The sequence below is a fragment of the Scomber japonicus genome, chromosome 12 (genome assembly GCF_027409825.1).
Source record: "Scomber japonicus isolate fScoJap1 chromosome 12, fScoJap1.pri, whole genome shotgun sequence".
In the NCBI taxonomy this organism is placed as follows: domain Eukaryota; kingdom Metazoa; phylum Chordata; class Actinopteri; order Scombriformes; family Scombridae; genus Scomber; species Scomber japonicus.
In genome coordinates this window covers 31265199-31289576 of record NC_070589.1, presented here as the reverse complement: position 1 = coordinate 31289576, position 24378 = coordinate 31265199, and the positions used below count along the sequence as shown (strand labels likewise).

The 24378-nt window shown below is 40.0% G+C and overlaps 5 protein-coding genes and 1 pseudogene across 7 annotated transcripts; 5 read left to right on the top strand and 1 right to left on the bottom strand.

Annotated features, from left to right (window-relative positions):
• The first annotated feature begins 1932 nt into the window (after positions 1 to 1932).
• zgc:163040 (uncharacterized protein LOC100038789 homolog) lies at positions 1933 to 18125 on the top strand. Its single transcript, XM_053330517.1, has 6 exons — positions 1933 to 2228; positions 6164 to 6173; positions 9961 to 9975; positions 10760 to 11100; positions 17481 to 17486; positions 17804 to 18125. Exons 1-6 carry the CDS (start codon positions 1936 to 1938, stop codon positions 18123 to 18125), a joined length of 987 nt encoding a protein of 328 aa, XP_053186492.1. The 5' UTR covers positions 1933 to 1935.
• On the top strand, positions 3353 to 3754 carry LOC128369460 (histone H2B 3-like). The gene has a single exon (XM_053330509.1). It carries the CDS (start codon positions 3353 to 3355, stop codon positions 3719 to 3721), a length of 369 nt encoding a protein of 122 aa, XP_053186484.1. The 3' UTR covers positions 3722 to 3754.
• On the top strand, positions 7465 to 8103 carry LOC128369442 (histone H1-like). Of its 3 annotated transcripts, none has more exons than XM_053330485.1 (2): positions 7480 to 7809; positions 7858 to 8103. In XM_053330485.1, the coding sequence occupies exons 1-2, from the start codon at positions 7480 to 7482 to the stop codon at positions 8089 to 8091; spliced, it is 564 nt and encodes a 187-aa protein (XP_053186460.1). In that variant the 3' UTR covers positions 8092 to 8103. The 3 variants fall into 3 exon arrangements, with proteins under 3 accessions (XP_053186461.1, XP_053186460.1, XP_053186459.1); XM_053330484.1 differs by having other exon boundaries at positions 7480 to 8001; positions 8044 to 8091; XM_053330486.1 differs by having other exon boundaries at positions 7465 to 8103.
• Positions 10026 to 24378, bottom strand: LOC128369427 (histone H2AX-like; annotated as a pseudogene).
• Positions 19515 to 19890, top strand: LOC128369462 (histone H2B 3-like). Its single transcript, XM_053330512.1, has one exon. The coding sequence runs from the start codon at positions 19520 to 19522 to the stop codon at positions 19886 to 19888; it is 369 nt and encodes a 122-aa protein (XP_053186487.1). The 5' UTR covers positions 19515 to 19519; the 3' UTR covers positions 19889 to 19890.
• Positions 22428 to 23147, top strand: LOC128369471 (histone H1-like). Its single transcript, XM_053330519.1, has one exon. It carries the CDS (start codon positions 22480 to 22482, stop codon positions 23086 to 23088), a length of 609 nt encoding a protein of 202 aa, XP_053186494.1. The 5' UTR covers positions 22428 to 22479; the 3' UTR covers positions 23089 to 23147.

The following is a 24378-nucleotide window of genomic DNA, read 5'->3' as shown; positions in this document are numbered from 1 at the left end:
ATGCAGCTCTGCTCCTCCCTGTAAGCTGTGGGCCTGTTGATGGACAAATATATTCCAAAGATATTCCAAAGTTTAAATAATACTTCACATAAACTGGGTAGACTGTAAATACACCAATCACCCAAAACATGAACACAGGTGAAGTGAATAACACTGATCAACCCTTACATACTGTTCATATTCTGTACCTTCACACTAAGAGAATTCCCTTGTAGCAAGTATTTCCACCAAATGTTTAACTACAAACCTATTCAGAATGTTTAAATAGCCTATGCCACTCATTTTTGGTTAACAAAAAAAAAAGTCTATCAGACAGTATAATATATGTAAGAAATAAAAAGATATGATTTTAATATATTTGATTGAACTTGAAAATTACATGAACATTCTGGAACTTTTGGACTTCATGATATAACCATTGAACACTGTCCTCACTGCTATATAATAAGATATAAAGTGCTGATTGTGAACTAGTCTCTGCATTCAAAGCAGAGGTGGGACACTTTCCATGTGTGGATTTTGCACATGTGTTGACATTCAGTCTTGCTGCCGTGATGTCTGTCACTGAAATGACAGCTCATACCTACCTTTATAACGACCACCTCCCTCCCAACCCAAACATATTCCAATGTGTTACTTTGTACATTATATTACATGCAGGTGCACATCTTGTGTCTGTGTCAAGGCATCGTCTGACCTCTGGATGACTTCTGTTCCCTTTATGCACCATATATGATCACTCCTATGTTGTTTTATTATTTCAATATTTTACCCCTTCAAGACCAGCAGTTGTCTGTCTCCATGGGAATCTGATGCAAATGTTTTGGGAACACAGACAGTTCTCCTGACAGTGCTGAGGTCCCCTTGAACTACAAAATGCACACAAACATGACATGTACATTCTCACAGTTTCAAGATTCCATAAAACCTTTATTTGACCCACACTTGTAGATCTAAAATCCATCTGTATAGATACGGGTCAAATTTGAACCGTAACAGCCTCAGTGTGCAAAAATGTGTAGAACCTATACAAAAATATAAATTAATAAAATATTTGTATTTTTATGTATTTTGGGTCACTTCAGGAAGTCACCAAATTTCAGGCTAAAGAATGATGTTTAGGGTATTTTTACTGCTGTCAAATGTCAAAATGGGTCAAATTTGACCCGAACAGTATGTAAGGGTTAAAATAGCACATTTCAAGGGGTGGGATATATTAGGCAGTTCTTCGTTGATTAATTGTCATTTCCTATGGAACATATTGAACTTGTGAACAGCAGACAACTGAATTATAATTCAGACAAAAATCATTTTTCCTTTAATTTTCTTTTGGACACATTGCACTTTAATGTGGACAAGTGTAAAGATCCAAGTAACTTTGACAAGGGCCAAATTGTGACGGCTAGATGACTGATCAGCACATCTCCAGAACAGCAAGTCTTGTGGGGTTTTCCTGGTAATGGTCAGTACTTACCAAAGAGGTCCAAGAAAGGACAACTGGTGAGCCTGAGTCAAAGCTGCTCAAGGCTTAATGATGCATATGAGAAATCCTTCAGTAGAGCAACTGTAGATACATGCACAATATTAGGCAAGTTGTTTTAATGTTATGGCTGATAAATGTATATTCTAAAATATCCTTCATGACACTGAGGAGAGGGTCGTGACTCGTGATTATTGATATAAATGCTGTTAGCTGTTGTTATGTAGTTGTCAGGTTCATCTGAAAATCACAGAGAAACACAACATTGAGGGAAAGCCATGAAACAGATCACTGTGCTTTGAAAAACTCTGTGGGAGGATCTGTTAAATCTGATCCCGCCAACAAAGTCCGCGCCAACTGTCCTCTTTTAGGTCCGCAGACAAGCTCTAAATAGAGACGCTGCACTCCATACCTCACATTCGTCTTTTAACTTGTTTGAAAGAAGATTAGTAAACATGAGTGGAAGAGGCAAGGGAGGAAAGGGACTCGGTAAAGGAGGCGCCAAGCGTCACCGTAAAGTTCTCCGTGATAACATCCAGGGAATCACCAAACCCGCCATCCGCCGTCTGGCTCGCCGCGGTGGTGTCAAGCGTATCTCCGGTCTGATCTACGAGGAGACCCGCGGTGTGTTGAAGGTCTTCCTGGAGAATGTCATCCGTGATGCCGTCACCTACACCGAGCACGCCAAGAGAAAGACCGTGACAGCCATGGATGTGGTTTATGCTCTCAAGAGGCAGGGACGCACTCTGTACGGTTTCGGAGGTTAAATCTGATCCTGACCCTCTGATAGTCAAACACAAAGGCTCTTTTAAGAGCCACCCACCTTCTCTAAGAGTTGTCCTGGTGTATATTCATTATTATATATTTGGTTGTATCAATAATACCTGTATAGACATTTAAGGAAATGATCTGTTTAGCGTCCTCAAAAATATCATTTGTCCGAGGGAAAGTGTGATTCATAAAAACAAACCAACTACTCAAACAGTAATTAGTCATACAACATGAAGTATTAAAAGGGTTATAATTGGAAGAATTGCATTAGTACAAAACATCTCTTAAACGTACATGTGTCTAAAGCTAAATATTTCCAGCAAATATTAAATCCTATATTTAATATAGAACACATTACATTTAGATATTCAATTCTAATGACATAACACCCTGTTATAAGAGCAGGATTTACTGTTTTTGTGGAGTTCAGAGAAACATGGTCACGTACAAGTCAGTAAAATCCATATCAACATAACTTTTATAAAAGGAGAGAAAAGCACCCAAATCAGTTAAATATTGCTTAAATGAAATATATCCCATAAATGTTTTGTTTTTTAATCATATCAGTAAGACATGTCAGCTTGTGGAATGTTATATCTAAATGCAATATGTTTATTTCGCTATAATTGTGTATTTTTTTGTAGAATACATTATACTATAAACATGTGGGGGGTTATGTTAACCGGGTGGGGGATGGCTGGTGGCAGCATGTATGGCCTAAATTTGATATAGTCATATAATTTGGTATAGTAACAATAATGAAAACGAGAACGATTTATTTTTGATTAAACATGTCAGTTTGTGGAATGTTATATCTAAATGCAATATATTTATTTCTCTATAGTTATGGATTGTTGTACTGCATATTATATTATGAACAATGAATAGTCTTAAAATGAGGTTGGCGCTCTTTCAGTAAAAAGGCGCTCAGATGGTTCCTCAAAGGTTGGGGCGGTGTCTTGTGCTGCGCATGCTCAGTTTCACTAACACGAAAGCCAATCCTGTTCGAGCAACAGCACAGTTAATTTGCATCAGATGAACATTTAGAGGCTGGTTGAAGCTGTTTGAGTTATTCGTTTGTGGAAATCTGCGAAGATAACCATGCCCGATCCAGTCAAAGCACCCAAGAAAGGCTCCAAGAAGGCCGTGTCTAAGGCCACCAAGACCGGCAAGAAGAAGAGAAAGACAAGGAAGGAGAGCTATGCCATCTACGTGTACAAGGTGCTGAAGCAGGTCCACCCTGATACCGGTATCTCCTCCAAGGCCATGGGCATCATGAACTCCTTTGTTGGAGACATCTTTGAGCGTATTGCTGGTGAGGCTTCCCGCCTTGCTCACTACAACAAGCGCTCCACCATCACCTCCAGGGAGATCCAGACCGCCGTCCGCCTGCTGCTGCCCGGTGAGCTGGCCAAACACGCCGTGTCTGAGGGCACCAAGGCCGTCACCAAGTACACCAGCTCCAAGTAAACTTGCTGTTTGTACCAACAACACAAAGGTCCTTTTCAGGACCACCCACTCCTTCAACTAAGAGCTTTATTCCTTTGTTACATTTTACATAGTGGTTGTATTATTTCTGATGCAAGAATGGACTTGTCGTTAGCTGATAGATGAAGTTTATTAGCAGTATATCATTGAAAGACGTTAACTAAGTTTAATTGATTAGCCAGAAATGAAACCAAGAACTTCCAATTAATGAAATCTCCCACTGATCACAGTAACCAGTACAAGTCTGCAAAAAGATGTAATCAAGCATACAAACTGGTGACGTTCAATCATTTCCAAAGTCCATTGAACTGGACATTGTTACTGTACCTTGACCACAAGGTGTCGCTGTTTTTACACTGAAGTTTATACTAACAGTTCAGAGCTGCTCCTGTATTCAAAATACCCTGCTTTGATGTTTACAATGTAACTATATAATTGACACTAAGTGACTAAGTTTCTTCCTAAATTTTTTTTTTCCATTTAAGAAGCAAATGTTTGCTTACATATATCAGTTCAGTTAATACAGTTTAGAACATACAACAAATAGGGATGTGATCAGACTTTCAAAATAAAGACCAGAGGAGCAATTTATAAATCGTCAAATAATCATTGTCAACATTAAAGTCTAAGCATTGTGAATATTTTGTGTCCATGATAACGCTTGAATAATGCTTTAAGCAATAACAAGGTTCACATGAACTTTTACAAGGGGACAAAACAGTAACCCTTTACTTGAAGGTATCGTCATAAGAGTGACATGACACTGTCATGAACGTGTCATACACATTATGTCAATGTCATAAACATTTATGACTGTTGTCATTAAGTGTCATTCGGTTTTTGTAATAACAAATTGACATTGATCGGGTTGTCTTGATTTTGACAAGTTCACATTAATCAAAGTGACATGACCAGAAGTTGTCTTTGTCATGACAACTTGACATTAAATTTGTTTGGGATGTCCTTATCATGACAACTTGACTCCTTCATGATATGTTAATGACAAATCAAAATGCTACCACTTTACTTGAGGTCAAAGCATTTCTTAATTAGACTGTCATAATGGTGTCATGACAGTCAGTTTTGGGTATCCTGTCCGTATCCTGTCAAAACATCTATAACCAAGTGCTAGAATTGGTCTGTAACCTTGCACATCTGATTATAATGACCATTATGTCAACTTACCATAAACACAAAAATAAGTGCATATTTTGTTAATGTTATGATGTCATGACAAAGACATTTTCTGGTAATTAAACTTTGATTAATGCCAACTTGTCATAATCAAGACAACCCAAACAATGTCAACTTGTTATAAAAAAAACAACAATCATAAATGTTTATGACATGTTCATGAATGTGTCATGTAACAATTATGACAACAAATGTTTTAGGCAGAAACTTAAGTCACTAACTTTAGTCCCAGTGTTACTGCATTGTAAACATCAAAGCAGGGTATTTTTGAATATGTGTCATGTCACTCTTATGACGATATTCAAGTAAAGAGTTACCAAAATGGGTATAAAAATGAGCAAGGCCATTATTAAATGTTATAAATGCAAGTATTTAACATGTGACAATATATGACAATGTTTTATTCATCTTTGATATTAATTTCCATCAACTAGAATATATAGTATACTATGGACAAATAATCAAAATACACAACAGTAATTTTCATAATTTGAGGATTGAGACACAAAAAAAAAAAAGAGAAAAAAGCAAACATTAACATGAAGTCCAACAGTAAATACAAATATGTGAAGCAAAACTTCCTCGTAACTCAATAAAACACTGCTGTTTAAGAGCCAGGAGGCTATTTTCACATCCTGGTCACATATTTAAATGTAAAAGTAAGCATTACAAAGCGATTCATTAAGATACACTGTATCTTCATCACAGTGACGTGCGGTGAGGTTCATGTCTGGTGAGGCACTGACTTCATCACAATCAGATTTACAAACATATGAACCCTACAGAGTAGCTTATTCACCATTTGATTGGCAGCAGTTAACAGGTTATGTTTAAAATCTCATATCAGCTTTCTTTACACATACAAACTGTAGCACACAAAAAAACACATTTAATTTAAAAAACGTTATTATGGTCTTACCTTTACTTACTTATCTTACTTACTTTACTTGCCGACTAGCTCACTGTAGTTGTAGCATAGACTGTATGAGTTGTAGTTTACTGTCACTTATTCTGCAGCTAATGAGTCGTAATAAGAATCACTGGGATCAGGAGCGCCCCCTGCCATGAGGCCGGAGAACTGCGTGCCTCACTTAGTGACTTTTTGCAGCCGTTTTATGCTGCTCAGCACACGAAACACGCTACAAACACTGTACATTATATCATCAGCTACACTATGGAAATTTAGTTCATATAGTAAAAGTGTTTGAACATGTTAATAGCGACATACAGAGAGACAGCTGTACAGCTGTACTGTCTCACTGCATAGCATGCCAGCGCAGTAAACCGAGTCATTGCGCAATCCATGGTGAGGCTCGCCTCGCTGCTGCCTCACTGCGCGTCTCTTTTCAGTGTTTGATCAGTACATGTGAAAATTCAGCGATTTTGAATTAAAAATAATCCGAAACTGGTTAAGTTTGATAGAAAATAACGTTATAGTGCAAATCACTGGACAAATATAACCATTTATTATTTTTTTCATTTTTAAGTCTTTTTCCATGATAACAGGTGAGGCACGGCCTCACCTGCCTCCCCTGACCGCACGTCACTGCTTCATCATTTTGAATTGACTTGAATTTGAGTGAAAACACAATTACTTTTATATGTGTATATGAAACAGAGCTTCATAGATTATAGCAGCTCAGCATAACCTCTGTAAAACACAATAGTACTCAAAGTTTTGAAAGATGTAAATCTAGATTTTACATCAAGTCAACAAGAGCTGAATACACAGAGAAAAGAAAACAATGTTTAACTTAAATACTGCAACAAGACAATCAAATGATGTTACAATTCACCAATGATGCATTCATGGTGTAATAATGTCAATCATTTCTTACATTATAACTGATCCACTGTTTCCACATTACTATAGAAACATGAATAATAACTATGACACAAAGACATGTTGCAGAGAACAGTGTTGTGGATTATTTGTTATTAAATAATCCTCAGAATAACAGAAGAAATATTTACAGTCACAGAGCAGCTCTGACAGGAAGTCTCACTGAACTGCTTCATCAGCCTGATCAGTGTGTTTGCTGCTACCACAAAAGCTTCATTTTATAACAAACTGATCACCAACAGATGGAAGTTTTTACTTTCAGTCTGTGAACAAACATGTGAACCAGCTGGAAAACTGCTTTTGGAGGAGTTTGGATGTATTTTACAGTATTTTAGGAGAGAAATGAGAGAGAAAAGCCGCTGAGCAGTGCTGTCCGCGGCGGTGAACAGGTGAGGTTTGTTTGCTCCACAAACTAAATGCAGAGAGCATCAGAGCTCTACATGACTTCTATATGAAGACAAACATGTCCGCTATCTGCTGTCTTCACTGTCAGCCTTCAACACTTCTCTCACACTTATTTTTTTACTGTTTTCTCACTAGCAGAAAACACAAGTGTTAGACAATCACACTGCTCACAGGAGCCATCAGCTGGGCTGAGTCTACACGGTTCTCATGGTGTGTTTAAGTGCAGCCTCCTGCCTCGTACTCTGCATCAGTCTACTCAGACTCTGAGATTCACGTAGAACTAATCCTCGACCAAACTATGGCAGAAGTAGCTCCAGCTCCCGCAGCCGCCCCGGCTAAGGCCCCCAAGAAGAAGGCAGCAGCAAAGCCCAAGAAGACTGGCCCCAGTGTCAGCGAGCTCATCGTTAAAGCTGTGTCGGCCTCCAAGGAGCGCAGCGGAGTGTCTCTGGCCGCCCTCAAGAAGGCTCTGGCTGCCGGAGGTTACGATGTGGACAAGAACAAGGCCCGCGTTAAGACCGCCGTCAAGAGTCTCGTGACCAAGGGGACACTGGTCCAGATCAAGGGGACCGGGGCCTCTGGCTCCTTCAAGATGAGCAAGAAGGCTGAGGCCAAGCCCGCAAAGAAAGCCGCTCCTAAAGCAAAGAAGCCCGCCGCCAAGAAACCCGCAGCAGCTAAGAAGGCCAAGACAGCAACCGCTAAGAAATCCCCCAAGAAGGTCAAGAAGCCCGCAGCAGCAGCCAAGAAAGTAGCCAAGAGCCCCAAGAAGGCCGCTAAGAAGCCCGCCAAGAGCCCCAAAAAGGCCGCAAAGAGCCCCAAGAAAGTGGTCAAAAAGGCTCCAGCAGCCAAGAAAGCCCCCGCAAAGAAGGTGGCCAAGCCCAAGGCAAAGAAGGCAGCACCCAAGAAGAAGTGAGCTGTCATCAGTCTGAAGCCCTCAACCTGATCAAAGGCTCTTTTAAGAGCCACACACCTTTCTATAAAGAGCATCATCCTTAATGTGTTTTTATAATATAGGCTAGTCGTTTTTCTTTGATTCCATGAGATGATTTTTTTTACTCTGTCAAGTTTTTTTTTTCTTATAAAAACAATAATATATGTTTTAGGGTCTTGTCAGCAAGTGTACAGGTTGTTAATTATTAAGTAAAATGAAGTCATAAATGTATTACCATTATACATCTAGGTTTCCACAATTTTGAACATACAATAGGCCTACTGATGATGAGATGCATCACTTCTTTGTGTTTCAACGGTAGATTTTCTTTTATAATACAATACACATCACAGAGTTCAAATTAACATCAAAGTGTATACCGAAAGTTCTTAATGTATTCCAGACTTCCTGTGCTCTGTAACAGTATTATAAGATGCTGTTGTGTCTCATCATCGTTACAATATATCATAGGACATTTTTTGGTCGTAACATAGCAACTCCAAGACACAACAGCTCTCACAGGAAGTCTGCCCACCGATGTTAGCCACCTTTCATCCAGAATGCTCTCAGATAGGTTTTTACTCTTTAGGTTTTTTATTACCTCTATACTTTCGTCATAGGTTAGGTTTGTATAATTAATCAGGCCACCATTTTTAAAATCATTATTTTATTATAAATCATTTTGCTGGGTAGGCCACCCCAGTCTATTTGAAGGTGTTGGTTTTCCGAGACAAAATCACCATATATTAATTTATAACAGGGGCCTTGTCTTGCTCTTCCTCTTCTTTTCTTCCATTTTGGTAAATCTCCTATCCAAAGAGCATTCCTGGAAATGGCAGCACCCAAACCACCATGTTCTCTCCTTTTATAAAGTTACTTCTCTGGTTGTCCCCCATATTAAATTGACACATGTTTATGGATGGGCGAAAAGATGTTTGCTAAAAACAGGAGCTTGGATCGGATGAAAGTTTTGACAATATTTATTTTTGCTCTATAATTAGATGTTTATAAATATTAAATAATTCATTATTAAGTTGATCATCTGTGTCTTTAAATTGTTAATTATTTCTTCGTCTAAATTAGATTTGTTTCATTTGTTTTAATCAAATATATTGATTTAATAATACGTCACTTATTTTTCAAGTTTATTCATTTCTTTACACTTCAATCTTGTATCCTATATTTTAATAGTTCCCATAATTTAACATCCGATTTTACCAATATTTTTAGCTGAATGATTTTATTAATTTCTTGTTTCAGTTAGTATTAAATCTTTATCATGCAAACACAGTGTATTCAATTTCCAGAATCCTCTATTGACTCATGAACCAGATGAAATAGATGTTTTTACTAATAAGTGATCTGAGAATTCGTTATTCGTTAATGTATGGTAATGTACCATTTTATAATTGACGATACATATATTCTATCAATCTGAGTTCTTGTTTTGTTATAACGCGTAAAATGTGTTCCTAAAGGGTTCACAACTCTAGACACATCTTTTAAATCTACTTCCTCGCATATTTATTTAAGAAGTTTACACTCTGAAGTCAATTTGAAAACTGAAAATCCAATTCGGTCTTTTTCATCGGTCACTGTATTAAAACCACCACATAAGATAATATTATAACCAAGTTTGTTAAAAACACATTTTTTTCTTATTTGCATTTGGGGCAGTATACGTGTAATACGATATTTTTCCACCACAATATAACAATCCAGCATAATCAATCGAACTGATACATCGTACATGTGGTCAGAAAGTTTCTAATAGCCTATAGTAATGACAGTTAACAAATAATGGTCCTAATGTCAGTTTTAAATAGTGTTTAACAAACACGAGGATATGAGCTCTTTATCAGAAGTGTGTGGCTCTTAAAAGAGCCGTTGTGTTGTTGAGGAACCGGGCATTAGATTTACTTCTTGGCGGGTTTCTCGGTCTTCTTGGGCAGCAGCACAGCCTGGATGTTGGGCAGCACACCACCCTGAGCGATGGTCACTCCGCCCAGCAGCTTGTTGAGCTCCTCGTCGTTGCGGACAGCCAACTGCAGGTGACGGGGGATGATCCTGGTCTTCTTGTTGTCGCGGGCAGCATTTCCAGCCAGCTCCAGGATCTCAGCAGTCAGGTACTCCAGCACAGCCGCCATGTAGACGGGGGCACCGGCACCAACACGCTGGGCATAGTTACCCTTCCTCAGATGCCTGTGGACACGACCGACTGGGAACTGGAGTCCAGCACGGGAGGAGCGGGTCTTTGCCTTAGCGCGGGCCTTGCCTCCGGTTTTGCCTCGTCCACTCATGATTTCAGTTAGTTTCTAGAGTCTCAACTCAGAAAGTGTGGAGCATACTGCGGAAACCTCCTTTATATGTACACGGAGGAGGGAAAGGACTGATGTCCCACCCACCAGAAAAGAGACTTTCAGCAGTGCTGTGGAGGAGGAGCCGCTCTCATTTTGGCGGACTTTTTCAAAAGACTTCTGCCCAATAAGCAGCGGAGCTTCAGGCTCCTGTAGGCGGTGCTGAGCTCCAGGAAGAGCCGCTCACCAATCAGGACCCGGAGGTCTGAAGCAGCGTCACAGCTCCGCAGCAGCTCCGACACTTTAAGAGCAGCGTGTCTCCTCTTCTCAACACTATTTTCTCCTGATCAGAGAAACGACAAGCAATGGCAAGAACCAAGCAAACCGCCCGTAAATCCACCGGAGGCAAAGCCCCCAGGAAGCAGCTGGCCACCAAGGCTGCCCGTAAGAGCGCCCCGGCCACCGGTGGAGTGAAGAAGCCCCATCGTTACAGGCCCGGTACCGTGGCTCTCAGAGAGATCCGTCGTTACCAGAAATCCACCGAGCTGCTGATCCGCAAGCTGCCCTTCCAGCGTCTGGTCAGAGAAATCGCTCAGGACTTCAAGACCGACCTCCGCTTCCAGAGCTCTGCTGTCATGGCTCTGCAGGAGGCCAGCGAGGCTTACCTGGTCGGTCTGTTCGAGGACACCAACCTGTGCGCCATCCACGCCAAGAGGGTCACCATCATGCCCAAAGACATCCAGCTGGCTCGCCGCATCCGTGGAGAGAGAGCTTAAACTGTCTTCTCCTTCATAAACCACAACGGCTCTTTTCAGAGCCACACAAGTTTCTCTAAAAAGCTACTTCCTCTGCTGTCTTTATTTTTATTTAATTTCCACACATCAAAGCTAATTATGTATTGATTGATCAAATTGTTAAATCACACTGTTGTAGGCTTTGGACATATTTACCTCATGAACATATATTTCATAAAAAAACTTAAGTGTTTTGTGACTATAGGGCCCGACCATATATACTGCACATCACCCCAGATTAATAGAAAGGACACATTACATTTCATCCTAAATCACAGAAAACTTTTTTTGAAAGTATTACACAAATATCACAACAAAATACAATACTACCACAAAATAAAATAACTGTCTGAATTACAAATTAGCCATTAAAACATTCAACTTTTTTTATTATTACAGTAATATCATCAGCATTTGCAATAGTTGATACTCTGATTGTTACCTATGAATGTTTTGGTAATGCGTTTCTCATCTTTTATCTTTTTGATTAGAGGATTTATAGAAAGAATATACGTACAGTGCAGCACTCATAGCGCAGCCTTGTTTTACTCCTCGACTTCAAAAGGCTGAGTCAAAACACCATTAACACAAACACTTGATTTAAAATATAAGCATTTTATCATATTTATGAAATATTTAGGAAATCCAGAAGCTTTCATTACTGCATATAGATAATCTCTTGATATATAATCAAAGGATTTTTTTTTGTCATGTTATATACAAGTTTTTTGTTTCTTCCGATTTATACAGAATCTCACCTTTAATTGCACATGTTTGTTCCTCATCAATAATTTCCTCTAAAATGTAATTTATTCTGTTAGTTAGCTGTCTTGCCTTGCCTTGCAATGAGTGATTGGTGGTCAGTCTCCCTCACAGTTGAAGTTAGAGGGGAAGATTGAGGACCAAAGCTATTCACCAAGAGGAGATGAGGCTGCACTTTTCTTATGTGTGTACATCTAAGTTAAAGAAGACAAGACATTGGCTACTTATTTATATAATGAAGGTGTTTGTACTTATCTAGTTAATTGTTGTCATCAGTGCAGCTCCCTCCTTAACTGATTGATAATGTCTGCACTTGGCCTTGCTGTGTGACATAGTCTTCATCTAAAGTTTGGTAAACAAGTCATGGTTATTGATTTCTGTATATGTAGTACTTTGTAGTGTACAGTACTATTAGTTACAGTTTTATTGTAAGAGTGGTGTGCTATTAAAGTGTAGCTACTGACTTTCCAGAGTGCTGAATCTGTGCTGCTGCTGCTGAGCTCTGGATAGTGATTTGCCTTCCCCAGAATCATCTCCACAGAGGAGACCTGCAGGAAGACTGTTTGCAAAAGCTGATGTAAATTTTAGAGAACTGGAAATTACTCGCTCCCATCTTTCCCATGTGACATGAATGCAGCATCAATGTTACAGGCTGTGACTTCTGTGAACAAATGGACAGTGTGATATTAGATTTACATTTCTACTTACTGATATGGTTTAAAGCTGCCAAAGACTCTGAAGTTTGTACATGTCTTCCTGCAGTGAAAAACACAGCAGCTCAACAAAGGAAAACTAAAGAGCAATACAAGAGGGCGCATTCATCCTGCTAACCAAAGATGTAGAGGAGGTTAAAGTTCAATTTTATCTGGCCTTGCATAAAACATGACCAAGACACATACTAGATGTTCTACCAGGTATATACATACAATAATCATTAAATGTCCTGAACAGAAATGACATCTGTTTGGATTTCTTATATTCAATATGGTCTGTGAAGTTAATGTGTCCATCAGTCACAGCTCCCAAATGTTTAAAAATTAAAATAAGATTAAAAATATGTGGGGTCTTTTTCAATGTCCCCTTCACAAAGTAGGCCAACCAGTATCATATAGTCAGCTTACTTCTGTAAGTTAAAGTTTGCAAAAACTTTGTTGACCTTTACCTGTTTATTCAAACACAACAAGCGCCACTCTGTCCACATACTTCCTTGTTTCCTCCCCTTCAGATCTACAGTTTGAAAGTGGGTGTAACCAACATTTGGTGAGCTGTCAGCCGGCATTCTTTAAAGCTATACAGGCTACTTAGACCAAACTAGTTTCATTTCTAGTGAATCTAGGAAGTGAAATTCACACAGTCATTGTTACTGAGAGGTGAAATGGCGCAACAAGGAGCTCAGCTGGATGGAGCAAAATTCTGCTGTTCGATCTGTTTGCATCTACTGAAGGATCCAGTGGCTATTCCCTGTGGACACAGCTACTGCATGAGCTGTATTAACAACTTCTGGGATGGAGAGGATGACAAGAAAGTCTACAGCTGCCCTCAGTGCAGACAGACCTTCACACCAAGGCCTGTCCTCATGAAAAACACCATGTTAGCAGATTTAATGAACCAGCTGAAGAAGACTGGACTCCAAGATAATCCTGCTGATCACTGCTATGCTGGACCTGAAGATGTGGCCTGTGATGTCTGCACTGGCAGGAAGCTGAAAGCCTTAAAGTCATGTTTGGTGTGTCTGATCTCTTACTGTGAGAAACACCTCCAGCCTCATTATGAATCATCAAAATTCAAAAAACACAAGTTGGTCGAACCCTCAGAGAATCTCCAGGAGAACATCTGCTCTCGTCATGATGAAGTGATGAAGATGTTCTGTCGTACTGATCAGCAGAGTATCTGTTATCTCTGCTCTGTGGAGGAACATAAAGGCCACAACACAGTCTCAGCTGCAGCAGAAAGGACTGAGAGGCAGAGAGAGCTCGAGGTGAGTCGACTAAACATCCAGCAGAGAATCCAGGACAGAGAGAAAGATGTGAAGCTGCTTCAACAGGAGGTGGAGGCTGTCAGTCGCTCTGCTGATGAAGCAGTGGAGGACAGTGAGAGGATCTTCACTCAGCTGATCTGTTACATCCAGAAAAGAAGCTCTGATGTGAAGCAGCAGATCAGATCCCAGCAGGAAACTGAAATGAGTCGAGTCAAAGAGCTTCAGGAGAAGCTGCAGCAGGAGATCACTGAGCTGAAGAGGAAAGATGCTGAACTGAAACAGCTCTCACACACAGAGGATCACAACCAGTTTCTACACGACTACCCCTCAGTGTCACAACTCAGTGAACCTACAGACTCATCCAGCATCAATATCTGTCCTCTGAGATACTTTGAGGATGTGACAGCAGCTGTGTCAGAGCTCAGAGATAAACTACAGGACATCCTGAGGGACAAATGGACCAGCATCTCACTGAGAGAGACTGAAGTGAAGATTTCACTGTCGGAAGCAGAACCCAAGACCAGAGCTGACTTCTTAAAATATTTACTTGAAATCACACTGGATCCAAACACAGCAAACATGGAGTTGTTATTGTCTGAGGGGAACAGAAAAACCACACTAACAAGCCAAACACAGGTTTATTCTAGACACCCAGACAGATTCACTCATTGGCATCAGGTCCTGAGTAGAGAGAGTCTGACTGGACGTTGTTACTGGGAGGTGGAGTGGAGAGGAAGACAAATTTCTGTAGCAGTCGTATACAAGAATATCAGCAGAGCAGGACGCTCAAATAAATGTAGATTTGGACTCAATGACAAATCTTGGGCATTATATTGTGACACTGATGGTTATAAATTTTGGTCCAAAAACATATCAACTGATGTTTCAGGTCCTGTTTCCTCCAGACTAGGAGTGTACCTGGATCACAGAGCAGGTATTCTGTCCTTCTACAGCGTCTCTGAAACCATGACTCTCCTCCACAGAGTCCAGACCACATTCACTCAGCCTCTCTATGCTGGAGTTTGGCTTCATGATGATGGAGACGCAGCTGAGTTCTGTAAACTCAAATAGAAAGAGGTCATTTCAGACTTAATGTGTCAGATTATGTGTGGTAGTTCTCCATGTTTCTGAACTTTTTCCTGTTCATTTGTTGTTATGTTGATATTTTGAGTGTCCTTCAATGTTTTTTCCTGTCTGTGTTTATCCATGGAGGCTATCACTGCTCATGATAATGTTTTTAACCTTTACTGATATTTTGTAAGATGAAAATTTGAACTTATCTTTGTTATAAATGTTTGAAATTTGTATTGATTGTTGTTTCTTAAACAAAGAAAACAGCTGAACTTCCTTCATCATAGATATTTTGTTCTCATCAATTTGTAAATGTATAAAGAAATGTGTTTTTTTTAATAAGCTTTATCATGATAAAAGGGAGATACTTTGTTATTTGCTTGTACATAGCTGACATTGTTTTTTAAACTAATTGGTTGTGTGGATGAAATTAATCTGAACATGAAATCACTGAATAAGAGTCATTTAACAGACTTTACTCATTGGCTGCACTTTTCTCATGTTTGTGCATCTAAGTTAAAGACGACATCAACCACTTTAATGGACGTGTTTTGTACCTATCTGTTTTAATGGTGTCATCAGTGCAGCTCCCTCCTTAACTGATTGATAATGTCTGCACTTTGTCCTTGCTGTGTGATATAGTCTTCATCTATCATTTGGTATACAATTTATGGTTACTGATCTCTATACTTTGTAGTGTACAGTGGTATTAGTTACAGTTGTTGTAGGAGTGGTGTGCTATTAAAGTGTGGATAGTGGTCTGCCTTCTTCAGAATCATCTTCACAGAAGAGACCCGCAGGAAGACTCTGTGCAAAAACTGATGTAAATTTTAGTGAACCCGGAAATCTTCTTTCCCATCTTTCCCATGTGACATGAATGCAGCATCAGTGTTACAGGCTGTGACTTCTGTGAACAAACGGACACAATGTGATATGTATATTTAACTATCTCTTTAATAATATAATTGTATGTACTTTTTTTCCTTCATCAGACACTGTGAAAACTACAAAAAAAAACATAATAAACAATGAGTCTAAAAATACACATCCGTCAGTCAAGTATCTGAATCAAGTGTCCATGCACCTCTTGAACCGTGCAGACTATTGTCATATGCTTTTCCTCTGCAGCCACATTGGCTCTTTTCTCTGCAGGCATGTTATTGAAGTGGACGTTTTACTGTCAGACTCAAAAACAGAGCCCAAGACCAGAGCTGAGTTCTTAAAATATTCATGTCAAGTCACTCTGGAGAGGACAAATGACAAATCTTTATATTGTAACATCAACAGTTATAATTTTAGTATCAGATTTCATAAAGTCTCTAGTTTCAAACTGTATTAACAACCTGAAAACTGCTGAATGCACATGAACAGCTCTGACTGTACCTACTTAGTCATATTTGAACATCAGCAGCAGCTGATCTGTTTTATGCATAGGATTCATGTTCAGGTGCTATATCGCCATATTTGATTTGTTGTGATAATCATGTTCTGGTTCCTGATCACAAGTTGAAGATAAAAAGCTGTCATGATGTTTAATAAAAGGAGTGAAGTCAGCTTTGAGCTCTCTGTAATGTGCTTTAATGAAAGCAGAGTTAGGTATTCATGGACTTTAGTTTTGTAGTTGCACTGTTGCCCCCTGCTGGACATTTAGCGCTACATGTGCCGCTTTCAACATAAAACAGATAGGCTGAGATTCTGACCAACTATCTACTCAAGTATTGTATTTCTGTTGTGAGTCTATATTGACATACACACTGTGTGACTACAGGCAGCATCTTATATACTGTATATGTGTTTCCCTGCATCCATCCTGCTGTCCATCATATCACAGCTATTATATTCCACAATGCACAACTCTGGTTTGAGATTTATAGTCTGAGGCCATTCTAACAAAGATGAGCAGAAGTGTGCAGAGATGAATGGTGACTGAATTTTAAATGAAATAAATTAAACATTTTATATATGTGCAATCTGTAACTCTGTTGGCTTCTGTGCTGTGTGAAAATGAAAGATTTCTGACTCAGAAAAATGTGTTTTTACAAATGTATTAAAATCAAAAACTGAAATCTCCCATTTACAAAAATAGTTATATCTTTTGTTGTGGCACTACAAATTATGTTTATATTACAGACTGACTGCATCTCACAGTCAGTTAGGTGATTTTTTTTTTTTTTTTTTTTTTAGCCATCACATCTATCATAGTAATTTTATGACGGTTATATTTACTGACTCTCAACATTTATTTTCCTTCTCATTCAAAAATACATTTTCTGAAAGTTTTTCATTTAGAAGACACACATTGTAACTTCTGTGCATATGTTTAAAACTATATTTTCATTGTTTACTGATTTATTGGTATCTTTTATTAACACAAAAGCTCACAACACACTACAGTACAACTACATTATATTTAATATATTGTAACGCGTGTGAGCACATAAAACTGCTTATTATAAAGTATTATATTAGAGCAGTGTCATATTCAGCTTCTTTACATGTGCACCAAGAACAATACAAACATTTCAGCTGAGGGATCTGTTTTTCAACTAACAGCACTATGTTAGCTATCAGGTTAACCTGCCATATTTCATACGATAACATAAAATGGAGGGAAAAACACCCCAAAAAAGGAGATCACTTTGCGTTGGAGTAACTGCGTGGGCGGATCTGCTGAATCTGATCCCGCCCAGCAAAATCCGCGCCAACTGTCCTCTTTTAGGTCCGCAGACAAGCTATAAATAGAGAAGCTGCACTCCATATCTCACATTCGTCTTTTAACTTGTTAAAAGAAGACCAGTAAACATGAGTGGAAGAGGCAAGGGAGGAAAGGGACTCGGAAAAGGAGGCGCCAAGCGTCACCGTAAAGTTCTCCGTGATAACATCCAGGGCATCACCAAACCCGCCATCCGCCGTCTGGCTCGCCGCGGTGGTGTCAAGCGTATCTCCGGTCTGATCTACGAGGAGACCCGCGGTGTGTTGAAGGTCTTCCTGGAGAATGTCATCCGTGATGCCGTCACCTACACCGAGCACGCCAAGAGAAAGACCGTGACCGCTATGGATGTGGTTTATGCTCTCAAGAGGCAGGGACGCACCCTGTACGGTTTCGGAGGTTAAATCTGATCCTGACTCTCTAATAGTCAAACATAAAGGCTCTTTTAAGAGCCACCCACCTTCTCTAAGAGTTGTCCTGTTCTGTGTTCTACATAAATTATATCATGATATATGTTCATAGGGTTTGATACATCAGAAAAGTCTTGAAGAAATGTTATGCACATAATGCCTATGGCTACATAAAGTGTCTGTTAACATCAATGGCATCTTGATACAATCATAAGAGATACAAAGTAGCGCTGGCCACCCACCTCCTCCTAGAGTTGTACACTTAGTATCAGGAAATAAGTTAATAGTCTAGATATTAATTTATGATCAAATGCCTGTTTTGAATAAAACATCTGTTAATGTTAAAGGAGTCTTAGAAGCTGATAAGTAAAGCAGGACTGCCCACTGAGTGCTACTCTGTATATTTGACCTATAAAAGATGAATATAGAAAAATAACCTGATGGCAATGTTGGTAGGTTACTTATTGAACAACACGCCTGTCTTTAACATGAACTAAAGCTTTGTTTCCTGCAAGGTTGAGTTCATCAGGACTATAAGGCATGAGTGACAATGACTGATTCATAAAGACATGTTACAGAAAGCACACTATTGAACTACTGAACCAGTGGAGAGCATGATGGATAGAGTCCATAGAGATAAATCATGGCATTTCTAAAATGAAAGAGGCACTTTCATCAAAGTGCTCACAGAAAACACATGAAGTGTCAATAGAGTTGATTATTAGAAGGTAGTATCTGGAAGGATTAATTATCTTATATGAAACATTTTACTTGAACATGTATTTGTGTGTTAAGTAAGTCCAGACCTTTATCCAGGAAATATTAGAAATCAAATTATTCCAATAAAAGGAGACATGACATCCTGTTATAAGAGTGCAGGAATCACCATTATTGTTTTTGTAGAGCTCAGAGAAACATGATCTTCATGTGTCAGCTGAATCCAGCACGACAAAGTTAATACAATTCATATCAACATAATTTATTAAACATATTTCAGAGACAAACGCACCACCATTAAAGATTGATTAAATTAAATCTATCCATAAGTATTTATGTTTTATCATAGATCAGTAAACCATGTCAGGTTGTGGAATGTTAAATCTAAATACAATATGTTTATTTATCTATAGTTATGGATTGTTGAACTGCATATTATATTATAAAAAGTATATGCTCTTCAGATGAGGTTGGCGCTCTTTAAGTAAAAAGGCGCTCACTTGGTTTCTCAAAGGTTGGGGCGGTGTCTTGTATCGCGCATGCTCAGTCTCACTAATAAGAAAGCCAATCCTGATCGAGCAACAGCGCAGTGAAATTTGCATTAGATGAACATTTAGAGGCTGGTTGAAGCTGTTGAAATTATTCGTTTGTGGAAATCTACGAAGATAACCATGCCCGATCCAGTCAAAGCACCCAAGAAAGGCTCCAAGAAGGCCGTGTCTAAGGCCACCAAGACCGGCAAGAAGAAGAGAAAGACAAGGAAGGAGAGCTATGCCATCTACGTGTACAAGGTACTGAAGCAGGTTCACCCTGATACCGGTATCTCCTCCAAGGCCATGGGCATCATGAACTCCTTTGTTGGAGACATCTTTGAGCGTATTGCTGGTGAGGCTTCCCGCCTTGCTCACTACAACAAGCGCTCCACCATCACCTCCAGGGAGATCCAGACCGCTGTCCGCCTGCTGCTGCCCGGTGAGCTGGCCAAACACGCCGTGTCTGAGGGCACTAAGGCCGTCACCAAGTACACCAGCTCCAAGTAAACAAGTGCTGTTTGTACCAACAACTCAAAGGTCCTTTTCAGGACCACCCACACCTTCAACTAAGAGCCTTTTTCCTCTGTTAAATGTCCATATTATCGATTTGTTTGTCTGATGGCCTCATGAAACGGTTTGTGTCCACGCTTAATAAGAGATTTTGTGTCTACTTATAAAGACCAATGGAAGCCTCGACAGAATAATGACCTCCTTTTTTAAACTATATATTACATTGTAGTATAACAATTTTAGTGTTTTTGTTTTTGGGAGGGGAGTATTGCATGTGTTACTGACCACAGTAACGAGGACCAGTGGAAAATAAAGGAGCGGCGGACTTAATTCCCCACCGGTGTCCACCGACCTAAAAAAGGCTGCGCCACAAGGTGTCGATGCTGCAATACTACATTTTCAAGTGAACCTGTTTTCATGTCTAGATAGTCAAAAATACCACTGTAAAAACGGTGTATGACTCAGCACGTAGTCAACAGGCTACACCATGACAGACTAAAGTGTTTTGATGATGAGGCCACATGGATCTAATCAGGCTGAAGTCCAGGCAGCAGCTTCTGACATTAAAGAACAATTTTTTTTTAAAACTTTAAATTACACTTTGATATGTAAGTAACAACAAAATAAGCAGCTGTAAAATCTGTCAAATAGTCACAATGTCAACCTTCTGTGTCTAACCCTTGTGTTTATGTGCATGTAAATGATTGGGGGGAAATGTGCTGTGCCATTAATAAATTAAAGGAATTTAGAAATAAGGTGACCAATGGCATAATTAAATAGTAAATTGGATTATGTGCAACTTCCTGCTACTAAACTCAGAAAAAAGTTAATGTGCTTGGTCTCAAACACCTTAGAAACACATTATCTAATGACATCCAGCACCACTGTAGTTAAATTTGATCTGGATTTATATTTCACTTCACACATAAAGCACATTGTCTCAAAATGATGCTGAAAAAGTAGCTCACACTTTTGTTACTGGATTATTGTAATTTAATTATCAGGCAGTCCTAACAAGTCTCTAAACACTTCAACTGGTCCAGAATGCAGCTGCTCGTGTTCTGACAAAGACGAGAAAGAGAGATCATATTACTCCCGTTTTAGCTTCCTGTAAAATCTAGAATATAATTTAAGATCCTTTTGACTGTCAAAGGTCTTAATGATCAGGCTCCATCATATACTTTATGTACCTCGAGAACACTGTGCTCCCAGCATGCAGGCCTATTTGTGGTTTTTAGTATCTCTAAAAGTAGAACAGGAGGCAGAGCCTTCAATTATCAGGCTCCTCTCCTGTGGAACCATCTTCCAGATTTGGTCCGGGGGGTAGACACCCTCCCTATATTTAAGAGTAGGTTTAAAACGTTCCTTTTTGATAAAGCTTATAGTTAGGGCAGGCGAGGGCTTTGAGCTCTTAATTTATGCTGCCATAGGCTGAGATTGCCGGGGGACCCCCATGATGCACTAAGCTCCTCTCTCCTCCTCCCTCTCTCTCTCTCTCTATCCATCCATCTATATCCATTAACATTCATGTTCTATTAATGCATTCAATAACCTAAACTTCTTCCCCGGAGGTGTCTGTGCTTTCTGCTCTCACAGGTAATACAGGCCTGTAGACGTCAGATGACAGATTCCAGTCCCGGACCTTCTCATTACGACAAATACATTTATACGGAAGTCAATGCCAGACCGTTTTAAGAATCTCTGTGAAAAGTTGTTTTACTCAGAGAATTTAGAAGGAAGTCCTAACCTGAATGTCAGTGAATTATTTCCTTTTACCATCAGCAGAAGAAAACTGTAATGAAATACTGCAGCAAAGCAAAAAACTGAACCAGCTTTTTTCAGTGTAAACATTTTACCACACTCCAACAGACAGCTGTGATTAATGTGTTCATTGGTACATCAGCAATAATTAATAAAAAGTAATAGAAAGAACGATACATACACGTAGTACCGATTACAGAGACCAGTGTTGCAGATTATTTTTATCAAAATTAATCAGAAAAGAAGAAATATTTACAGCCACGGAGCAGCGCTGACACGACGTTTGACTCAACTGCTTCATCAGCCTGATCAGTGTGTTTGCTGCTACCACAAAAGCTTCATTTTATTACAAACTAATCACCAAAAGATGAAAGTTCTTACTTTCAGTCTGTGAACAAACATGTGAACCAGCTGGAAAACTGCTTTTGGAGGAGTTCTGATGTATTTTACAGTATTTTAGGAGATAAATGAGAGAGAAAAGCCGCTGAGCAGTGCTGTCCGCGGCGGTGAACAGGTGAGGTTTGTTTGCTCCACAAACTAAATGCAGAGAGCATCAGAGCTCTACATGACTTCTATATGAAGACAAACATGTCCGCTATCTGCTGTCTTCACTGTCAGCCTTCAACACTTCTCTCACACTTATTTTTTACTGTTTTCTCACTAGCAGAAAACACAAGTGTTAGACATTCACACTGCTCACAGGAGCCAGCAGCGGGACTGAGTCTACACGGTTCTCATGGTGTGTTTAAGTACAGCCTCCTGCCTCGTACACTCCATCAGTCTACTCGGACTCTGAGATTCACGTAGAACTAATCCTCGACCAAACTATGGCAGAAGTAGCTCCAGCTCCCGCAGCCGCCCCGGCTAAGGCCCCCAAGAAGAAGGCAGCAGCAAAGCCCAAGAAGACTGGCCCCAGCGTCAGCGAGCTCATCGTTAAAGCTGTGTCCGCCTCCAAGGAGCGCAGCGGAGTGTCTCTGGCCGCCCTCAAGAAGGCTCTGGCTGCCGGAGGTTACGATGTGGACAAGAACAATGCCCGCGTTAAGACCGCCGTCAAGAGTCTGGTGACCAAGGGGACTCTGGTCCAGACCAAGGGGAGCGGGGCCTCCGGCTCCTTCAAGATGAGCAAGAAGGCTGAGGCCAAGCCCGCAAAGAAAGCCGCTCCTAAAGCCAAGAAGCCCGCCGCCAAGAAACCCGCAGCAGCGAAGAAGGCCAAGACAGCAGCCGCTAAGAAATCCCCCAAGAAGGTCAAGAAGCCCGCAGCGGCCAAGAAAGTAGCCAAGAGCCCCAAGAAGGCCGCTAAGAAGCCCGCCAAGAGCCCCAAAAAGGCCGCAAAGAGCCCCAAGAAGGTGGTGAAGAAGGCTCCCGCAGCCAAGAAAGCCCCCGCAAAGAAGGTGGCCAAGCCCAAGGCAAAGAAGGCAGCACCCAAGAAGAAGTAAACTCTCATCACTCTTAAGCCCTCAACAAAGGCTCTTTTAAGAGCCACACACATCTTATCTAAAGTGCATAATCCTCACAACGTGTTTTAACAATACAATGAACTATGATTTCTATTATCCAGTAAAGTCAACTCATGTTGTAGACACAATATACATATTAACTGACGGAGCTAAACTGACTCACTACTCAAACGGTTTACTCCGTAAATTTCTCACTAAATGTCAGTTTTTCAAATAAATTCAGTTCATACTTTATTATGCCCTAAGGGAAACTTGACTTGCAGACAGTGATGGTCATGGTCTGCACAGAATACAGAAAAAAAACATTGTCAATGTATTAATGATACCATTATGTAGTTAATGTTTTCCAGTACATCAAAATTATAACCTATCGTGGAAAAGATAACTGATTTGAATCAAAAAGATTTCCTCTTAATGTTTGTTATGATTGGTAAAAGATATACACTTACACAATGGAATGAGATAAAGGAGTCAGACGTCTTGTAGTCAAACATAACTTGCCAGTTTTGATAAGAATCAAAAGTGTAGCTCTTACAGAGCCTTATTGACATAGCTACATGATAATACTATTAATGATAGTTATGTAGCCCTAGTTAAAATTAAGCTTTTAAGTATTTATTTTCAGTAATATTTTATACATTTTCCTGTAATATAAATCTGAATCTATCAGAAGCACTTTATTATTATTAAAATGCTAACCACTGTTCTGTAATCATGTACTCATAAAACTGATTCAACACAAAATTGTCAGTAGTGGTCATGAAGAAAATTCTAAATTAACAAACATGAAGATATGAGCTCTTTATAAGAAGTGTGTGGCTCTTAAAAGAGCCGTTGTGTTGTTGAGGAACCGGGGCTTCGATTTACTTCTTGGCGGGTTTCTCGGTCTTCTTGGGCAGCAGCACAGCCTGGATGTTGGGCAGCACACCACCCTGAGCGATGGTCACTCCGCCCAGCAGCTTGTTGAGCTCCTCGTCGTTGCGGACAGCCAGCTGCAGGTGACGGGGGATGATCCTGGTCTTCTTGTTGTCGCGGGCAGCGTTTCCAGCCAGCTCCAGGATCTCAGCGGTCAGGTACTCCAGCACAGCCGCCAGGTAGACGGGGGCACCGGCACCAACACGCTGGGCATAGTTACCCTTCCTCAGCAGCCTGTGAACACGACCGACTGGGAACTGGAGCCCAGCACGGGATGAGCGGGACTTTGCCTTAGCGCGGGCCTTGCCTCCGGTTTTGCCTCGTCCACTCATGATTTCAGTTAATTTCTAGAGT

Bases quoted from the DNA above. Each gene is read 5' to 3' on its own strand.
- zgc:163040 (XM_053330517.1), top strand. From the start codon at position 1,936: ATGAGTGGAAGAGGCAAGGGAGGAAAGGGACTCGGTAAAGGAGGCGCC.
- LOC128369460 (XM_053330509.1), top strand. From the start codon at position 3,353: ATGCCCGATCCAGTCAAAGCACCCAAGAAAGGCTCCAAGAAGGCCGTG.
- LOC128369442 (XM_053330486.1), top strand. From the start codon at position 7,480: ATGGCAGAAGTAGCTCCAGCTCCCGCAGCCGCCCCGGCTAAGGCCCCC.
- LOC128369462 (XM_053330512.1), top strand. From the start codon at position 19,520: ATGCCCGATCCAGTCAAAGCACCCAAGAAAGGCTCCAAGAAGGCCGTG.
- LOC128369471 (XM_053330519.1), top strand. From the start codon at position 22,480: ATGGCAGAAGTAGCTCCAGCTCCCGCAGCCGCCCCGGCTAAGGCCCCC.